Source organism: Vipera ursinii (assembly GCF_947247035.1).
Source record: "Vipera ursinii genome assembly, chromosome: 1".
Taxonomy (NCBI): Eukaryota; Metazoa; Chordata; class Lepidosauria; order Squamata; family Viperidae; genus Vipera; species Vipera ursinii.
Window position 1 is genome coordinate 350456121 of NC_139512.1, and position 21506 is coordinate 350477626.

At 42.5% G+C, this 21506-nt stretch overlaps 1 protein-coding gene across 1 annotated transcript; it reads right to left on the reverse strand.

Moving 5' to 3' along the window:
* Positions 1-2904: 2904 nt before the first annotated feature.
* On the reverse strand, positions 2905-21074 carry SRSF1 (serine and arginine rich splicing factor 1). The gene is made up of 6 exons (XM_083379874.1): positions 20615-21074; positions 17500-17684; positions 14536-14708; positions 14086-14272; positions 13549-13668; positions 2905-12761 (listed from the first exon to the last, which is right to left on the reverse strand). The coding sequence occupies exons 1-5, from the start codon at positions 20806-20808 to the stop codon at positions 13646-13648; spliced, it is 762 nt and encodes a 253-aa protein (XP_083236000.1). The 5' UTR covers positions 20809-21074; the 3' UTR covers positions 2905-12761; positions 13549-13645.
* Positions 21075-21506: the final 432 nt, after the last annotated feature.

Sequence of the window (21506 nt, forward strand, 5' to 3'; positions counted from 1 at the left end):
ACCTGTTTTGGGTTTACTGGTCTCAAGAAGCACTGTCTGATGTGAACCATGCCTCGCAGAAAAGAGCTCTCAGAAGACCTACGATCAAGAATTGTTGACTTGCATGAAGCTGGAAAGGGTTACAAAAGTATCTCCCAAAGCCTTGATGTTCATGTGTCCATGTTAAGACAGACTGACTACAAATGGAGAAAGTTTAGCACTGTTGATGCTCTCCCTAGGCGTGGTCGTCCTGTAAAAATGACTGCCAAGAGCACAGCGCATAATGCTTAATGAGGTAAAGAAGAATCCTAGAGTGTCAGCTAAAGACCTACAGAAATCTCTGGCACATGCTAAGATTTTTGTTGACACATCTACAATAAGGAAAACATTAAACAAGAATGGAGTACATGGGAGGACACCACAGAGGAAGCCACTGCTGTCCACAAAACATATTGCAGCACGTTTGAAGTTTGCAAAAGAGCACCTGGATGTTCCACAGCACTACTGGCAAAATATACTGTGGACAGATGAAACCAAAATTGAATTGTTTGGGAAAAACACACAACACTATGTGTGGAGAAAAAAAGGCACAGTACACCAACATCAAAACCTCATCCCCACTGTAAAACATGGCGGAGGGAGCATCATGGTTTGGGGCTGCTTTGCTGCCTCAGGGCCTGGACGAATTGTTGTCATTGATGGGAAAATGAATTCCAGAGTTTATCAGGACATTTTGCAGGAAAACGTACGACCATCTGTCCACCAACTGAAGCTCCACAGAGGATGGGTGATGCAACAGGACAATGACCCAAAGCATACAAGTAATTCAACAAAACAGTGGCTTCAACAGAACAGAGTATGCCTTCTGGAGTGGCCCAGTCAGAGTCCTGACCTCAACCCGATTGAAATGCTGTGGCATGACCTTAAGAGAGCGATTCACACCAGACATCCCAAGAATATTGCTACACTGAAATAATTTTGTGAAGAGGAGTGATCCAAAATGACTCCAGATCATTGTGCAGGTCTAATCTGCAACTACAGGAAACGTTTGGTTGAGGTTATTGCTGCCAAAGGAGGGTCAACCAGTTATTAAGTCCAAAGGCTCACATACTTTTTCCACCCTGCACTGTGAATGTTTCCATCTTATGTTCAATTAAAACATGACAACAGCTAATGTTTGTGTAGTATTATTTTAAGCAGACTGTTTTTCTATTGTTGTGACTTACATGACGTTTAGAGCGCATTTTATGGCCAATTCATGCAAAACTCCACGTAATCCCAAAGGGTTCACATACTTTTTCTTGCAACTGTATGTCTTTGGTGTGTGACACCCTCCCCCCCGAAATCAGTTATGGCTTAATGCAACAAATTTATCATTTTCTTTCTAAATACTTTTAGCCCAGTATTGTTTGTTCTGGCTGACAGACATTTCACAGGCTTCCCATTAGCTCCGACTTATCCTGCTAACTGTGCTACCAGGCAGTTATCAGGAATTGAGCGCTGAGCCTTTCTTCAAGCAGCTTTTAACTACCGAGCAATACTCCATCCTCCCACCCAGTTACTTACTGAAGAATAAGGGTGGACTTCCTAGTTTTTCCAGAGGGAAAGAATAATCATCAATAAATACCAGGTAGTACTCAACTGGCAGCTATGCACAACATGCCATTAAAACTAAAGGTTTATATCCTACCTTTCCTCTGGGAACTCAAGGAGTGATTGGAAGTTGGATCTCCCACCTTGTAGGGCAACATCTTAAATACGTATGCTACATCGACTCACCTAAACATCAATTTCCGTCTTTCTGCATAAGCATTCTTCACAGCTGGATTTGTGTAAGATGCACTTGGTTAGCCTTAACCTTCCCCTGCCGCCCCCACCTTGGAGGTTTAGCATCTCAGGCCTGTCTCGGGTGAAACTACTACCCAGGTTTGGAAAAGAGATTTACGTCATGGTTCCGACCGACTTGATAAATAAGCTAACTGTGTTGTGCGCCCACAGCTGACTGTTGGGAGTCTGCTTGGAGCGTCTTCAAACAGGATTGTAATAATTCAGGGTCAGAAGACCTGCAGCTCAGTGGTAGCATCCATTTAATGGACCAGGGAGCAGCTGCTGAGATATCCCGCAATTCCCAGGGCTCATTTCTGAGCAACAAAGATACTAGCAGAGTTAGGAGTACTACAGCCTGATACTTTGGCCTGCACTGAAACAGCATCTTCTAAAACAAGATCCAGTGTGCCCCACTGCTGCAGCCAATTCCATTCTAACCCCACCCCCTCCAAGAGATGTTTAGGTTAATCTATGAAGGATAGCTGGGAAAGTCTCCATTTCTTTCTCTGTCTTCCACTAGCTGTTCACTCATGAATCGGGGCTAATTCAATCACACGATTTATGTTGCTAAACTGATGCACATGTCAACCTCCCATTCTTTAAGACAGGGGTCTTCCAACTTGGCCCTTTTATGACTGGTGGACTTCCAACTCCCAGAATTCCTCAGCCAGCTTGCACAAGTCATAAAAGGGCCAGGTTTGAAGACCCCTGCCTTAACAGTATAAATGAACGAGATGAGAAAAAAAAAGATTCTAAGATAGGGGGTGTCTAAACCTTGGCTACTTTAAGACCTGTGGACTTCAACTCCCAGAATTCCCCAGCCAGCCATGCTGGCTGGGGAATTCTGGGAATTGAAGTCCACAGGTCTTAAGCCTGCCAAAGTTGGACACCCCGATCCTAATAGGGAACTCTCAAAACCCATGTTGGGAATTGGCTTCCTGCTGGCACAGTCACTCTAGTTAAAATTCACAAACTCAATTCTGAAGAAGTTATTATGATTCATTCATAGCGTCATTTCTATGAATTGCCTGAAAATTACTGTGATTACAGATGGAAAGAAACACACAAAAGGCAAGGATGGAATAAGTTCAGATGCACTTATGCAAACAGCAATTTTATTTATGCATTTCAGCCAAGAGGCTCGCAATCAAAATCCCTAAAGATACAGTATACTTAGGGGCACAGTAGGGCTTATTTCTTTGCCTTGAGAAGTGGGTTGGAAACGTTATTTTTTGTGAATCTGTTCTTTTGAATTTGTGGAGGTTTAAAATAATCTCTTGCCCTGATTTTGAAAGTCACCCAAGAGTCGCAAAAATGTGATTTCCTCCGATGTTGCAAACTCATGCTGGTTAAAAGCAGCAACAGAATCATTTGCTAAAGCAATTTTGAAATGTCATGGTTCTGTTGTAGTAGAGATTTTGTACCTTAAAGCACCCCTGGAAATAAATAAATAAAAACTAGCACAAATCAAGCACAATGTTTCTAAATGAACCTATTCTTTATTGTTGACACTTGTGAGGCCTTTTACAGAAACATTTGTACTGTATAACATGTTTGTGGTCATTGACTGACAGTCCTATTCTGCAATTTAATTTACAGACTGGCAGGCTAAAGACAACAGAGGAACTGATATTGACTAATTCTAATTCTAGAAGATTAAAAGACCTCCAAGGTCCCTTTCACCTCTGATTCTGATTCGATTCCAGTACATCAAACTAGATATACTGCTCTCAATTTCATTGGGCAGGCACTCCTGTATTTGCTCAGTTTTCCAGCTCTCCAACTGCTGTCAAACTCCTTGCCTCAAGCAGGTATAAATTTATTTATTTATTTATTTATTTAATTTATATACCGCCCTTCTCTCAAGAGACTCAGGGCGGTTAACAGGGCAATACGTAAAAGACAAATACAAAAGTTAAAATTATTAAAACATGATTAAACAATGCCCATAGTACAAATAGTACAAATTTAAAATTAAAGTCATAATAACAAACCCACCCCATCCCATCAGGCCAGGCCCGCTACCTTAAAGAGATGGGTTTTAAGGTCGCGCCGGAAGGAGCGGAGGTCGGGCGCCATCCGGAGCTCTACCGGAAGATGGTTCCATAAGTCCGGTGCACCCACAGAGAATGCTCTCCCCCTGGGGGCCACCAGTCGGCATTCTTTGACCGGCGGCACCCTGAGGAGGCCCTCTCTGTGGGAGCGTACAGGGCGGAGGGAAGTTGACGCCGGCTGCAGGTGCTCCCCAAGGTATTCTGGACCCATGCCATGGAGGGCTTTGTAGGTCATTACCAACACCTTGAACCTCACCCGGAAGACAACTGGCAACCAATGCAGCTCGCGGAGCAAAGGTGTAACACGGGAGTATCGGGAGACCCCCGACACAACTCTCGCGGCTGCATTCTGTGCCAGCTGGAGCCTCCGAGTGGTCTTCAAGGGTAGCCCCATGTAGAGAGCGTTGCAGTAATCAAGACGAGAGGTCACGAGCGCATGAGTGACCGTGCGCAAGGCATCCCGGTCTAGATAGGGCCGCAACTGGCGCACCAGGCGAACGCCCCCCTAGTTACAGCTACAATATGGTCTTCTAAAGAGAGCTGTGAATCTAGGAGGACTCCCAAGTTGCGAGCCCTATCTACAGGAGGTAATGACTCACCCCCCATAATGAGGGGTGGGATATCCTGAATATCCCGGGATGCCGGTACGCACAGCCACTCCGTCTTGTCGGGGTTGAGACGAAGCCTGTTCCTCCCCATCCAGACCCGGACCGCCTCCAGGCACCGGGACATCACGTCGAGGGCATCACTGGGGTGGTTTGGGGTCGAAATGAAAAGTTGGGTATCATCAGCATACTGATGATACCCAACTCCAAAACCACGAATGATCTCACCAAAGACTTGTCAGTACTAATTAAAGCTGCACATTAAAGGAAAATGTTTAAGTGAGGATGTCAGAACTGAGAAAAAGAAGCAGATTATTTCTCTAGGTCTAAATTATAAGTCGCAGGCAGAATAAAGCTTAAGAAAAATATCAAGCTTAAACTTTAATACAGCACAGAGGATCCAGTAAAAGCTTCCTTCAAATGTTTTTTTTTTTTGAGAAGGCCTTTACACATGCAATTACCTTGTCTCCAATCAACTAAAAGAACTGCTAAAATTCAGAAACTGTTAAAAGTCAGCCCAACTAGGTTGTAAAAAAAGTGGATCTTTTCTGTGTCTTAACTATGCAGGGATGCATCCCTACTTCACAGCCAAAATTACACTTCCTTCCATATTTTCCTGTTTCTGCACTTCTGCTTTTCAGCTGTTCTAAAATCCGAATGTTAAGGAAAAAAAAATACAACAGGTGAGAAGACTTCTCAAAGGCATTGCTCAAGCTGGAGTGCTAGACTTCAAAAAGGAAAACAATGACCATCTGACCTCGCAGGTAAGAAAATGCCTATCCTTAGTTACACTTTTCTAGAGATGGGCCCGGGTTATATCCCAAAAAGGAAAATAAAGAGTGAAATTAGGTTCCCTAAAAGGCGGCAGTGTTCCTTGTAAGAAGATTGGGGCACCATCCTGACCTTATATTAAAATATTTTAAAAGCATATACAATTTAAAAGCCATTATGTACTTAGGCCTTGTTCCACACAGAACATAAACCAGTCCATTTGCTGTTAACGGAAATAAGCCACTTGAACTACTGTAGTCTACATTTGGTGTCTGGAGCCCCAACTTCATCCATTTGCTGTAGATCCATTGGGAGTCCATCATGTACAGAGGCTTAGTAATTACGGTGTACCATATTTTCCAATTTTCTTGAGGTGAGAAGAACAATAAGAAGTCAAGGGGGAAGTGGGAAATTCTCACAAGCGGAGACAGGCAAATAGCTGGGCAAATCTGGAATTTCAAGAATCTGTCACTGGACTTCTACAGAAATTATTGAAAGGCATGTTCATTTACAAAACAGAATCCTCTGATTCAAGCCTTAAAACAATTCACCAAAAGCAAACTGGAGGACTTGTCTCTTTTTTCTCTGGTCCTAGCATTTTCTCTACCAACTTAGTTCAGTGTGATCCTTTTTTTGCAGTTGGATTCACTTCCAAGTGCTGTATTACAGCCAGCCATCAACTCCTATGAACTGCTTATTTGTGACACTCTTTAGCACTTGGTTCAATAAGAATGATGCTAGAAGCTAATGCTTCACTGCATTCCCAAGTTTTCTTTTTTAAATTAGAAGGCATCCCATCTCTGGCTTTTCACTGGCTCAGAAGCTAAGCAGGCTCAGGCCTCCTTCACAGTTGGGATAGAAATGAAAGTGTGAAGCCTACAGGCTAGATTTTGAAAGTCAAAACACGGACAAGTCTGTTAAATCCCTAGAAGTCAAACTCAAAGCAGACTTTACCTTAAATGGATGAAGGCTGATGGATTCCAGCAAAGCTCGTCCACTGGCACATACCTCCCTCGTTCCACTGAAATTTAATGCTCTCCAGATGTTGACCACAGCTGCACATCAGGTTAATGGTTTGAACAGTTGCTAGATGCTATCACTAGAGATGTGCAGCTTTTCTGGACCCGTTACGGTACCAATGTATTTAGAGCTTAAGTTGATAGGCACTTGGCCCGTGGATCATCCCAGGCCGATCCACAAAACAACCAACCACAATAACGCCAGGTCTTTCTCTATGGATGTTGAGGGCAACTGCATTTTAAGATATTCATTAACCTGGCCAAGGCCCCCAACCCCATCTTTTGTCCAGCAAAGGTTCAAGAGTTACAGTCCTTGAACTATGGCAATGCCTACATAACCACCTCTTGGGAGAAGGCGGGTTCTTGAAAACACGCTGGCAGTGTTGTTGCAGAAATGTTACCCTAATGTTTCCCACCAATTAAAAAAAAACTGGACTCCTCCTCCTCCTCCTCTGCCGGGCTGAACCGTTCTGCAAGGGAATGTAAAGGCGGAAGGTTTGTCTTTTGGAATCCTCTCCTGGCTCCAAGTGCAAATCACCCACTAGCAGAGGTCCACGTCTCCATGCACCAGCCATCAGTTAACAGGAATGATATGCAACCTAAGAGCGGCCAGGGAGCTCAGTTTTCACTTCCTGGTTTTTCCTGGTTATTTTCAAAGTTTTCTGAACGGTAACATGGAGGAAGGGGAGGAAAAAAAAACAGCACGTTAAGCAGATTAACAATAGACATCTCGAAGTCCACGTAAGTCTTAAAAGTTGCCTATCCCATTTCACACTGTGGGAATCACAACCCATGGTTGAAATTCTGATTTTCCCAAGACTTAATTAAAAACGCCTTTATAGCAAGATTGTCATAATTTGCCCTTTCAAACTTCACCAGCTGAGTTTACTTCCACTTTTGTCTCAAAAATCTCACGAGACTCAACCGAGGTCAGGGGTTTCATCTTGTCAGATGAACACGTATGTTCCGTAAACTCTTGCCAATTTACTTTAGCTGGATTGTTTAGTCAATTTTCTTCTAAGACATTTATTAAAATGCATTTGTAATGTGACAAGAGAAAACTATTTCCACTAAAAAATTTCCAACATCCAGTTTGGACAATTCAGGACTGATTCAGGTAATGCACCACAATCCCAAAGACTGAGGATAACTGATCCTTCAGATCTTTGACAAGCAAGATAAAGGAGCATTGGAAAGACCGATTATCAGGAAATCTCCAATAAACAAGGCAAAAGACAGGAACATTCGAAGATCTAAGGCAATCCAGATTACAGATGGCAGAAATAAACCACAGGAAGCACTTTCTACAATATGTGAAGCAGAATCTGGGAAATATTTGCTATAGCTCATATACTAGCTAGCCCATCGTTCCCTTTTCTCTCACTTCACATTAATTACGCTGCAAGTGATTTGAAAAAGAGAATACGTGGAAATGTTTACTAGCAAGCAAGATATGGGCTGGAAAATTTTCCCACTTTAAGCAGGTTTGAAGATTTCTAATTTGCATGCTTGCTTTTCTACCAAATTTCTTTTTTAAAAAAAATCAGAACTTTTTTTTTTTTTTGCTTTATCTGTTCTAGTGGCTGGATGAGAAGGGAGCAGCAGCTAGAGAAATGAGACAGCCGTCTGGTGTTATTCCATGTAGCCATCATGTAATAAGAGCTGAAAGGGCTCATGTGGAAGAAACAGCCAGATTCTCGTCCTTCAGTGGCCACCCTGTGGAAAGAGACCACATTTGCTAGTCCATTTCTGAAGCATGAAAAACCATGCCCACTCGTGACATTAACAAGTTTCTTCATAAAGATAATATTGCTGTTCACCGTTGATACAAGGCTGAAGCACTAAGTAAAATGCCAGAATACGGACTATTTACAAATAGTTGAAAGAAGGGACAAAGCCCCATCACTTGAGAAGCCAGCGTCAGATATCCTTTAAAAAAAAAAATCCCCCAAATATGCTATATTTCACAACTCACGCTTGGGCAGAGTCTGGATAGTGACTTGAATATGCTAATTTAAATCACAGACTCAAATAATTTTCCAAGGCCTCAAACATTTGGAAAGCAGCAAATAGGCAACTTTTCAATTGATTTTGATATGCATACATTAAAGTAATGTACATCTGAGCCCAAGCATGCCATCCACAGGGATGTTATCTGGGGACTGTTATCAAAAGGAAACAGTTGTGGGCCTTTTTTTTTCTAAAGGCAAAACTTTAGATTTTAACCTGGTTCACAGATAAAAGTTTACTGTCTATCGAAAACTCATTATATTATTTGCTCATCAGGAGCAAAGGGCAAAGAGATAGGCACTGGTCTCTTTCCTGATATATTTTAGGAATGCCTATGGCAATTTTTAATACATTAAAAAACAAATTAATCAGGTTCCATGTAAGTTAAAAGTTTATATTTTTTCCTCCAAGATCAAGTTTGAAATTAGAAAAAAAAACTTTTGCCAACTATCCTCTTCCTCCATTTTAGCACTGCAGAGTATTATAAAATCGAACCCTGAACTGGGAAAACTATGATTTTCCTAGAATCAGGTTTTTGGTTTTTCTAGTTTTATCATTTGACACCTGAAAATTATTTTTCCCCTGCAAGAACATGCTAGGCCATTTAACCCACTTTAATACAGGTCCACATTCCTATTTATTCAATAACTTTGTATGCTGCCCATCTCGTTGACAAGTGACTGTGCAATAAAGGAGATTTACTTGATAATTTCGCTCTGCTATTAAATTAAAAACTAACAGCATAAGAGTTCTCGATGCTGCCTCCAAAGCTTCATAAACCATTGATCTATGCAATATATGACTAAAAGAAAATATAATGAAAATATATACTTCCCCAGTAGCGGTCCATATTCTAGACTATGTTAGTCTCTAGAGTATGGGTGTCCCACTTTTTGGCTTGCCTGGGCCATACATGAAATCTATAACACAATGTATATAAACAACAAATTTCATTTTTAATCTATTTTTTACAATCTTGTGGGGCCACATTACTAGCTATCCAAGACTGCATGCAGCACTTGGGCCCCAGGTAAAGCACACCTGGTCTAGAGGTTACTTTGCCTCAGAGGTCTTATTTTTCCATTGCACAGGTGCATATACCAAAAGGAAAAGAACCCCCCCCCCACCAAATTTAGTAACGTGATCACAGGGCAATTATACACAGCTATCATTTTCATCATTATGAGCATCAGCCTAGGTGCCTGCCCAGAGCTTATATAGGCTGAAAACCTTTAGCCTGAAGCTATAGAACCAGGTGTTTACAAAAACAAATCACAATCTTAATTACAGGTCTGATTTACTAACTTTCCCCTGCTACATCTAAGGGATTATCTCATTATTGCGCTTCTTGAACCTTCAGTAAACAAGCAAGAGCTGTTTTCACTAGAATGTCGCTATACAGCTCTGCAGCCTTTTACGCAGCAGTTACTCAAAAGCTTATTTTCAATTTTTGTGAAGAAACTTAAGACTTTAAATCTGAAGTCCTTAAGTCTGATTAATATGAGGAACTTGAAGCTATCAAAATTTCAAGTAATGTGGCGCATGCTCAAGGGGGGACAGGATCCCTTCAGCTGGAACAAGTACAGATCGCCCTAATTTAACAGTTGCCACTGTTATTTTGGGGCTGTTATTTAATTCTTTTTTAATTTTTGTATTGTTGTTAGCCGCCCTGAGTCCTTCGGGAGATAGGGCGGCATATAAGTCCCAAAAATAAATAAATAATTATACCAAAAAAGGCAACTGCCTCATTTAATAACTGTTTAGTTATATGACAGTGATAAAAAAGTAAAAACCAATCCTCACATTTATGACTATCGCAGGTCTGTAAAGCAAAGGAAAACCAAAGATTAGTTGCAGTTTCACCTAGTGACTTCACTTAATGACCAGGTTGTCGGTCCCAATTGTAGTTGCTAAATAAGGACTATCTGTATAGCATCATAAACATATGAGAAGTGTTTCTTCTTGTCAACTCTAATAGTTCCAGGAGGAATGCAAACTTAGCAGCCCATGATAACCAGCAGGATTCATGACTGAGTAGGGATCCTTACCCAATAATCAAGTTCAAGACATCATTAAACAGAAAACTTAATAGGGAAAATAATGTATCATTGGCTGCTGAAGAATTTTGTCTTGCTAGTCTTTCGGATCTGCCTAAGGAGAGACTCAATACTTTTAAACACTTCAAATATCCTATTTGCTCCCCATTCTCTTAAGAGATGTTTTTAGTGTTACTTCAATCTTTTTGAGCTTATATTTAAATCAGTTTAACGGTAACCAACCTTGACCAGCATCCGATGATCCCTAGGTAACTAGAACATGCATCTGAAATGTAAGGTATAGGTAGTTCTTGACTTACAATTAGGCCCAGAATTTACACTGCTAAGCAAAGCAGTTGTTAAAGGTGAGCCAGGCCCAATTTTATGACTGTTTCTGCCATGGTTAAGCAAATGGCTGCAGTTAAAGAGAATCCCACTTCCTCCACTGACTTTGCTTGGAAAAGTTACACGTAGGGAAGTCAGCAAATAAACGCTGGTTGCCAAGCTCAATTTTCATCATGAGGATGCTGTAGCAGTTATTAAGTCAGGGGACTACTTGTCACCTTTTTCAGTGCCATTGTAGCTTCAAATGGTCTCTAAACAAATGGTTGTTAAGTCCAGGACTATCTGCATATGCAGTTAGAATCAACTGCTTGTTATTCCCCCCCAAAATGCTACTTAAATGCTTGTCAACTGATCCAATACTTTTTACAGCTGGTGGGCTTTCATACCTTTTCTGTAAGGACTGTTATTTTATCTTTTTGAGAAGAATCTAGAAAGGAAGCCTTAGTATCTAATATAGGACACATCCCTAAATAAGGGTTAGGGCATATCCCTTATATATCATATAACCCTAAAATGATTTGTGCAAGTGCAAAATCAATTCTATCATACCTTTAAGAAGCATCTCCAAGATTAATGTCCTTGTTCCCACAGAGGCATAATGAATCCTAGACTATTTTACACCCTGGCTTTTTCTGGGGTTGGAAGTGAAGTGCAGCCAGGTTGCCAAGATCTTTGACAGGAGTCAATTTACTGTGGTACTGCAACTGCTATGAGACTTATCAAATTTGGCACTTAAATGCGTTTTGACACAAAATTTTTGTCCCGGTACTCGTTTGTTTGGTGCCCAACCGACAAGGTAGCATCTGTGGGAGTCAGCTGCCTTGTGGCTCACATTATTCCTTATGGGGAAAATTTGGTACTCATCATGCATCCAAGACCAATTAATGGTAAGTACTGAGGTACCACTGTATTAGATGTATATGCCACCCAATTCCCATTAACTCTGGGCAGCCTGGGAAAACTGGGGCTGTAGATTGTATTAGAAAAGCAGCAATAGAAAACCATTTCCATGCTACCATTGTGAGATCTTTTTACTAATGTGGCACCAAGATGGAAACCAGGGCTTGCTGAGAGGATGGGCCCTGACTGAGTACTTTCAATAACCCCTTAGGAAATTCCACTAATTTTTAATCGAGCCAACTGTTAACTTTAAAAACTGTGCAAGAATGTAAGATTACAGAACTACAGGCACTTCATACCTCAAGGATTATCCATGTGAAGCTAAAGCAGTTTGTTTATTGACCAGTCCTACCTGATACAGAATTCTGTAGTTCTTACCTGATCATCCATATTCTGCTCTCACCAAGTTGCACAAACCCTCGGCTATGCCTCATGCTAGAGCAGCCAAAGGTTTCCTTCCATGTGCCTGACCATGCAAGCTCCAGGATGTTTATTATCTTCCATTCTCACACCTTTTCATCGGGGCTTATTTGTGCCCAGGCTACTACCAGTGCCGCAATGCATATGAACGGGCCAAAGAGTATAAGATGAAGAAGCCCAGTCAGTTACCAGGCCAAGAATCAAGAGGAACTTAAGTGAATTCATCATAGCAGAAGAACAACATATCTGGGCATTATTTAATACAACAAAACCACCATGCACTTTTTTTATAAAATTTTATTTGTCAAAAAGAAAAAGGCAATAGCCAATTTAAAGCCTACTTAATCTTAAAGACTCCAATTTCTTTGCGTTGTTAAATTTAGGTAAATGACTTATTGGTTTAACATTTATAAACAACCCCCCTTTTTTCCCCTTTAACATTTACCATCTACTTGTGCTGAATCCTTCCAAGGAGAATGCTCCAGCGTACCTCTCCAGGTCCTTGCTTTGCTCCTTTTACAAAAAAAAATATGAAAACTCCATCGTGCATCTTATGGATGGGCTCCAATCGTCAAAAATAGGAAAAAAAAATCTTTGGAATAGCCAATTGAGTTGAATAAAACTCCATACGAGTGCGGTTTGGTTGGGGCAGGAATCCACTCCTATGTTCCTGGTAATCTGATCCCGCTCCATGAATCCTTGAAATTGATCCTCCCTATCCTATCCACATTATGATTTGAATCCAATGATCCAGCTCCAAGGATTGGGATCCAGTGAGCCCTCTCCAATCCAAACCTTTATAACCAGCAAAACCAAAAAAGAGGAGGCAAAAAGTTAGATACCGTAATGAAAAATAGGATTCTGGGGAATGATCAGTTATGTCTGCCACTGAATAATAAAAAAAACAGGCATTGATAACTATCAGTTCCCCAAGACAAACTTTTGTATTGTGAAGCTCAAATTTTAGCAGTGTTAATCATTTGGAAGAAACATTCTAATATTTACAAAGGATAACTGATAATTTCAACATTTCAATTACTCTATGTGCATTACAGGTTTTGTGGTTGAAAAAAAGTGTTATGAAGTTGCCAAATCCTGCTGCTAGAACTATCAAGGCCTAAACTAAAAGCTCATTACTCAGTCTAAAAAGTAACAAGATTAACTGAAGTTATCAGTCAGTTCTGATTTATCTTGCAGGGGAAGAGGGAAAACTGAAAGAAATCCCCAGTGTGCCCCCCCCACTGCTTCCATTCCATTACATTTAAGATGAAACAGCAATGCTCTATCAGTCACACAGAGGACATGCAGATTTTAGCAGTATTGAGATTATACTTCCATGTCTGAAAAACCTGCATGTTACAAGGATAAAAATGGGCAACACCTGTAATCAACTGACACAGTACACCCCCACCATCCCACATGGATCCAGCTAAGCCACAATTGTCGTGATGGTAGTCAGAAAACTTCAGCTGACTAGAAAATGAGTGGAACAATAGAGAACAGGCGTGCCTATTTCACTGCTCTCTCTGTATAAGGTCAATACTGCCAATTTAATCTGTGACAATAGCACTTGGAGTCATACCATTGCCTCCATTTTTGATCTGATCCTCCTCAATCCTCCTTTTGACAATCCTAAAATGATTGACATGTGCTCCACAATCCTTTAATCCAAAGCATTCTTAATCCATCTCTTCAGATATGTCTACAGAAAGACACATGAAAAGGCAAGATAAAAATGTAAGCTCCCCCAAAAGAGACAATTTAAACCCCAACATCCCAAGCTTGTATAAACCATAGCTGAACAAAGACATTTTATACAGCAATATCACAGTTGGAAGAGAGAGAGTGGGCAGCAAACTAGCTAGAAAGAACCCTGACTAGGACATGTTAAAATACAATTTATGAAAGATGCAGGGGAATGTGATGTCAAAGAACAAATACTCACTAGGGGTATCATACAAAACTGCAATTCAACACTTTAGCCAATTTTCAGTAAAACAGTTTCAGTTCTGTTCTCCCCCCCCCCCTAAAAGAATGGACTATATATGGGCAAAGGAAAACTGCATACAACATGGAGAAATTCTACAAAAAGGAGCACTATTAAAGATCATTTATGTACGAGAACGTGATCTGCTGTGACGGGGAGAGTAGCGTGGAGATCCTCTGCTTCGTCTCGGGGAATAACTGCGACTTCTGCTGTTGCTTCGGCTACGGCTTCTGCTACGACTACGGCTGCGGGAACGAGATCTTCCGTAACTCGGACTTCTTGGGCCATCAACTTTAACACGGATGTAGGCAGTTTCTCCCTATCAAATAGACACAACTTTCGATTGAAAGGTCTAAGTTTTTAAGCAGTCTTTGCAGGCATGCTGATAGACTGAAGATTTTTTTTTAACAAGAAAAGTTGCATTACTTCTCCCATACATTACTTAAACATGACACCCAACTAGCCCTTTCTACATTTTTAAATACTATAAACAGAAAGCACTTCCTTACCTTCAGTTTTACTGCATCCAAATCCAACCCTCTGTATCCAATTCTTGCTAAAATATTAAGTGGAAAAACCTACCTCGTGAGATCTAAACTTAGTGTTATCCAGTTTTCGCACTGCGTAGGTCATATCTTCTTTCCGAACAAACTCCACGACACCAGTTCCATCTCGGAAAACATCAGCATAACATACATCACCTGCTTCACGCATGTGATCCTTTAAATCCTGCCAGCTTCCACTGGGAGGCAGTCCTGAACAAGAGACAGTTGTAAAGTTATTGCTAGAGAAATGGAGGCATTCCTCACTCAACTTAGTCCTGTGCACACTGGAAATTAGTCATTTCATATATTAATCACGGTTTTAAACCCATACTCCTTCAAATTATTACTTTGACTTTTGACCGTTTCAAGAAGTTTGAATAAATAATGGCCTTATAAAGGGTGCTTTACAGCCTGTAAAGAACATCCAAATGCTGCAAAATGCCCCACCTCGCGGTCATGTGATCACAATCTAGTTGATCCTCATTTATCATCGTCTTTGCTGGTTTCCACAGAAAGTCATTGGGAAAGCTAGCAAGGAAGGTTTCAAGCTGCTGCAGCTGCCAAGAGAACTCCTTCTGATCTCTGAGGGCTGCCTGCTGGAGGATTTCATCAATCCAAGTAGGCATAGAGCTGAAATCCTTCAGCAGGCAGCTCTCTCAGCCAACCTCCAGAGATGATGAGCCAAAACCCTGGCAGGGAGGAGTTCTAGGTCCTGAGTAGAGGGATACCTGCTGTGGAGTTTGCAATCGTTGAGCAAAGCAGTCACAGGTCTCTTTTAATAACCATTTCACTCAACTGAGATTCTGGTCCCAATTGTGATCAAAAGTCAAGGACTACCTGTATCTATGAATTGTTTAAAAAGTGACAAGCTGACAATCCTAGTTTTGGGGCAAGGCACACTTAAAAATGAAGCTAGGGCGGGGGTGTGGGTGTGGATCTGCCCCACAAACCCCACACTCACTTACCTTGCAGCCAGGCCTTTCCTCGCCGGCCCACTTCTGTGTCTTCTGCAGCCAAGAACCGAGCTATGGATTGAATCCATAGCTTGGTTCAGCAAGACCTCTGCAGTAGAGGACAGAGCTATAGATTCAATCCATAGCTCGGTACTTGGCTACACAGGCCTTCTGGAAAGGCCTGACTGCATAATGCAGGTTGGAATGCAGCTGCAGAATGAAGCTGCTCCTTCAGCCCCCAAAAAGAAGTGGACAGGCGGGGCTGTCAGTGCCGGAGGTAAGACATTTCCCTAAAATAAGACCTGGTGCCTCTTTTGGAGGGGGGGGGAGAGAATAAGACCTGGTCTTATTTTCGGGAAAACACGGTACAAATTTTATAAATCTTTTTCCTCTTCTTTTTTGCATTTAGTTAAAAAAATAAATTGAAGTATGGTAATGCATGCTGTTTAAGAACTGCTTTGAAGAGTCTACAGAAACTATAACTAGTCAGAATGCAAATGAGTGCTTCCTTCTTTGTTATTTTAAACTCTAGACCAGGGGTGTCAAACTCAATTTCATTGAGGGCCGCATCAGCATTGCGGTTGCCCTCAAAGGGCCGGGTGGGTGTGGCCTGGGTGGGCGTGGCCTACTGGGTGGGCGTGGCTAGAGTGCGTATGGCCTACTGGGTGGGCATGGCCAGCTCTACATCGTTCACATCAAGGGTGCCTATGGGAGCCTGGGCAGGAGTGGGACAGATCTGAGGGTCTCTGGGCCAGGGCCAAGGCAGTGGGGGCCGTTCCCTCACTGTTTCCAGGATGGCTTCGCGGGCCGCATGAAACCACTTCGCGGGCTGGATCTGGCCCCTGGGCCTTGTGTTTGACATGTCTGCTCTAGACTGTGATTCTCAACTCAGTTTAAAGCATGTGGGTGCTTATTCTGGAAGCCCAAAGGGGTTTCACATAAAATATTTTAACAACCTCCTCCAAAACCAATTTCTCTGTCTCCAAAATCCAGTGGCTAAAGCAGGGCTAGGCAACCTCGGCTCTTTTATGACTCATGGACTTCAACTTCCAGAATTCCTGAGCCAGCCAAGCTGGCTCAGGAATTCTGGGAGTTGAAGTCCATGAGTCATAAAAGAGCCGAGGTTGCCTAGCCCTGGGCTAAAGCATTCTTTTATCTTACAACTGAAGTGCAACCAAAGACTGAAAGGCACAGGGGAAAAGAAAAGCCCTCCCTCATGGGCTCCCTCTCAGTTGTAGAATTCTTTGGACCAGAAAGTTATCTTAGCCCTATTATTATTTACAGCAATCTACCTTGTCTAGAAATGCAGTTGATTCACCAGTAAAATTACACGATCAATTATCTACATTTTCTTTCATAAATTTTAATTATTGCTTTTCATTGTTAGTAGTTTTGAAGGGCCCACATGCCACAGAAACATAAACTTTAAATGGTTTCATCTCAACAGGATGCTGTATATCAACATGATTATTTGCAGTACAAATAATCAGTGGCAAAGCATAGTTATTTAAAGTATGCACTTATCTTGATTAAACCAGAAAATCTAGTATTTTGAGGGGAAGTGTGGAACAATGTACAGATTTGAAAGATGCCAAATCATGAGCTAATTACCCAGAAAACTGAAAGATAACTTAGATCAAACACAAGGCCCGGGGGCCAGATCCGGCCTGCGAAGTGGTTTCATGTGGCCTGGAAAGAGTGAGGGAGCGGCCCCCACTGCCTTGGCCCTGGCCCAGAGACCCTCCTCCTGCCAGAGACCCTCAGATCTGTCCCACTCCTGCCCAGGCCCACATAGGCACCCTTGATGCGAACGATGTAGAGCTGGCAATGCCCACCCAGTAGGCCATACGCACTCTAGCCACGCCCACCCTGGCCATACCTACTCGGCCCCCTGAGGGCAACCGCAATGCTGATGCGGCCCTCAATGAAATTGAGTTTGATACCCCTGACTTAGATAAATATAGTCCATCAACAATTTTATTCAATTGTTAACCAGTCAAATCATTTTCAAAGATGAAATTTGTTTTAGCCCAAGGGGAAAAACTTACCTGACACTATCACTCTGTACTCAGAACGCCTCGATGGGGGTCCATATCTGCCCCTTGGGGCCCCACCACCTCCACCGCCTCCTCCTCCTCTGCCAGTGCCACGACCACTTCTAGGGAACTCCACCCGTAGACGATACCCATCATAATCATATCCATCCCGTCCGTACACTGCATCTTCTGCATCCCTGCAAGAATAGGAAAAAGAAAAACACACTGATCTTAAATACAAGGTTCCTGATTGACAGCTGCCTCACAGGCCTTCCAGGAATACATTTCAAGCAGGAAGCTAGCCTTTGTCTTTGATCTATAAAAGGAAAAGACTTTGTTCCAACAGCATTATAACTACACACATTGTTCTGTAAGTAAGTTAAGCAATATTCTAACACTGCTGACATTGCAGCACAACTCTACAAAGTAATGCATTACTTTTTTAGTATATGCATAAAAAGCAATGCTGTTTGTTGAAACTGAGAAGAATAACATACAAAACAAGGTAGTTAAGAAATTTTAGATTCCAAGAGGGAAAAAAATTTGAATGCATATATTTTGGGAACAAAGGTGAATTAAAATATTACCTGCACAGTGAGTATCAATATAGAAGCTTACTACTGTATTTTCCATTTTCTTAGTTTTCATTTTTCCCTTCTGAATGTTCATTAATTAAAAGGAAAAAGTGGCCTTTTAATTTGTAAAAAAAAAGAGCTACTTATTCAAATGTCAATTTAGAATCTGGCTTTTAACAGCAATGAATGCACAAATATATGGGCAAATTCACTGCTAAATAATGGACCAGGACCTTTAAGCATATATACACTGTCAAGTTACAGAAGCTGTCTCCTCAGAATAAGCAGGAAGGGTGTATCACTTTAAAAAAAGCTATGCCCAACACTCAAGTAAAACTGGTATTTTGTATTTATTCCAAAACTAGCAATGTAGCTTTCACTCTTAGCTACAAAATGAACTATTTTAAAGTGGCCTAGCTGAAAGCACCATTACAAGAACTATAAATTATGTTATGCCACTGGTTTTGAAATTAGCTTTTCGACTCCAATAAACATTCCCAAAACTTGGCAGATTCCACTTCACCTTGCACAGGCCTGATATCAACATTCTTGAATTTGATCCTTTTCTCAATTTTTGCAAGACGGATCCTGCAAAGTAGATCCTGTTAAATGTGTATAGAGATTCTCGGTCCTCCAGGTCATAGCTGTGGTCCCAAAGGTGCTTTTTTTTTTCCAAACGGCAATTGTACTATTGTTTGTCCTTGAAGATGTTTTGCTTCATATCCAAGAAGCTTCTTGAATGAGAAGCAAAACATCTTCAAGGAAAAACCAAGTTCAGTTGCTTTTTTTTTTTTGAAAAAAAAAGCACCTTTGGGACATATCCAATTAAGGCACAAATACTGCAGAGGGAAAGCAATCTATACCAGAAGCTCCCATAGAAAAGCTTCCAAATGGCTTTTACTTTCTACATTTACAGCTTCATGGCCTCACAAAAGATCTTCCATAGATATTTTTCCCATTAAGACAGGAACCAACTTCCCATCCTCCCATGTTCTGACCCCACCAACCACCAATCTGACCTTCCTCGGGATAACCACAAAGCAGGATTGTGGTGCAAAGGGACATAGAAAACAGCATCATGTTGTACATGCACGGGAATGAAATAGAGTAAGAGTTGGAAGGGACCTTGGAGGTCTTCTAGTCCAACCCTCTGCTCAGGAAGGAAACCCTATACCATTTCAGACAAATGGCTGTCCAGTCTCTTCTTAAAAACTTCCAGTGTTGGAGCATCTACAGCTTCTGGAGGCAGGTTGTTCCACTGGTTAATTGTTCTAACTGTCAGGAAGTTTCTCCTTAGTTCTAAGGTTGCTTTTCTCCTTGATTAGTTTCCATCCGTTGCTTCTTGTCCTGCCTTCAGGTGCTTTGGAAAATAGCTTGACTCCCTCTTCTTTGGGGCAGCCCCTGAGATACTGGAACACTGCTATCATGTCACCCCTTGTAAAGGTTGCTTTTCTCCTTGTGAGATTTAAAAACCCAAAATTTGATACTCACAACTCAAAGACAAGTCTGGTTAACAAAAACAAAGATTTATTGAAAAGAAATTGAAAATAATAAAGAAAATAATAAAGAAAGAAAGCGTTTGCAAACGCGGCCTCTTAGACCCTTCCCAAGTTGGATTGGGTTCAAAGAGCGCCCTGAGCAAGTTTCAAAGCAAGTATTTATACTTTCTTTTCTCGATACATGCCCCCCCTTCAGAAACTTAAGTCAGTCTTTGAAGTCAAAAAGATCTTCTTTGAACCTTTACTTCCAAAATACTTATTGTAACAACTTCCTTACATCCGTGGCTACACTATCTTGTTTTACTCACCTTCTTGAGGTGAGTATCCTTTTTAACATTTCAAAAGAGTTTTGTTGATTACCACGTGTGAATTCTCTGTCTAAGCAGGAAATAGATGGCCCCCACATCTTAGTGTTACATTTGATACAATTCATTGGGGTTACATTTGGTGTTACATTTGGTACCATTTATAAAAGAATAACCTTTATTTATTTTCCTTTATCCTTGATCAGTTTCCATCCGTTGCTTCTTGTCCTGCCTTTCTGGTGCTTTGGAGAATAGGTTGAACCCCCCCCCCCTCTTCTCTGTGGCAGCCCCTCAAATATTGGGACACACAGCTATCCCGTCTCCACCGGCCCTTCTTTTCACTTCGCCACCCTAGGAGTTGAGCCAACCTCTTCCCAACCGGTCCTTATGAGCGCCCAGGGTTCATTATAGGGCAGGAACCGTTGAAAGCCTCCCGATGCACCCCGCCTTTTGATTTCAAATGTTCATTTTTCTTCCACCATATCGCAACGACGATCGGCGGAGACGCCGATCGGAGCGGCTGTACCGCGATCGATTAACCTCGCCCTGTGCCCCCCCTTCCCGTCACTTCCATCGTCCCGAGCCGTGTGAGGCGAGGATGATGGGAGTTGGGACTTCAGAGGCTCTGGGTCCGGCCGGCCTGGCCTAAAGACGCTCCCGTGGCCTTTCGTGTGTGTGTGGGGGAATCTCTGCCCCCACAGGGGCGCTTTTCCCAGCGCGAGGGCCCCGTCCCGTCCCCGCCACTGACCTGGGGTCCTCGAACTCGACGAAGGCGAACGGCGGCCCCCCGCGGCGGTTCTTCAGATCGATATCCCGAATGGCTCCGTACTTGTAAAACACGTCCTCGATGTCCTTGGTGCGGATGTCCGGAGGCAGGTTGCCCACGTAAATGCGGCAGTCGTTGTTCCCGGCCGGGCCGCGGATCACGCCGCCACCAGACATGGCGAGGTCAGCAATGGCTGCGGTTGGGGTTGGTCGGTGTGTGAGAGAAGAGGCGGGAAGGAGCCCGAGAAGCAGCGAGGGGGGAGGGGGAAAGAAAAGAGGATATATATATATATATTTTTTTAAGAAAAAAAAGAAGAAGAAATCGGCAACGATCCGATCCAACCGAAGGAAAGAAGGAGAGAAAAGGGAAGAAAGCGGGCGAGGCCAACGGGCATCGACAGGAGCGGCGCCGCTTCGACTCCCTCAGCTGCCACAAAATGGCCGTCCGCTCATGCGCTCTACTTGCCCTGCGCAAGGATCCTTCCGCGCCCTTGACGTCACGCACTCCGAAGGGGGGGAAAAGCGGAGCGCAGCCTTCCCGCCCTTCGTAAGGCGCATGCGCCATTCTCCAGTTTTTCTTTCCCCCCCCTTCTTTCCACAAAGGTTTCTTTCCAAAGTTATTATCGAATACGGGGCGCCGTTCGATATGCGCCGGCGTGACATGAGGCGTTTTTAAGTTACTCTCTGGGCCTTTATTTGAAAGAAAACACCTGATTTCAAATAGGCCTCGTGGCCGAGGACTTCCGTTAGTCTCTAGGGGCCACGAACCGTTAAAGGTGCGCGCGAAGAAGATCCGGCTTTTATAAGGAGTTGCACAAAGAAGGAGGGTGAGTAATCCCAGAGTGCAACGCGCGAAGGGCTGCCTTGGCGCCAAA

Coding starts and splice junctions, on each gene's coding strand:
- SRSF1 (XM_083379874.1), bottom strand. CDS start 20,808: ATGTCTGGTGGCGGCGTGATCCGCGGCCCGGCCGGGAACAACGACTGC. Junction 14,709..17,499: donor GTACAGAGTGATAGTGTCAG/GTAAGTTTTTCC, acceptor TCTCTTGTTCAG/GACTGCCTCCCAGTGGAAGC. Junction 13,669..14,085: donor TCACAGCAGATCACGTTCTC/GTACATAAATGA, acceptor GTCTTTCTGTAG/ACATATCTGAAGAGATGGAT.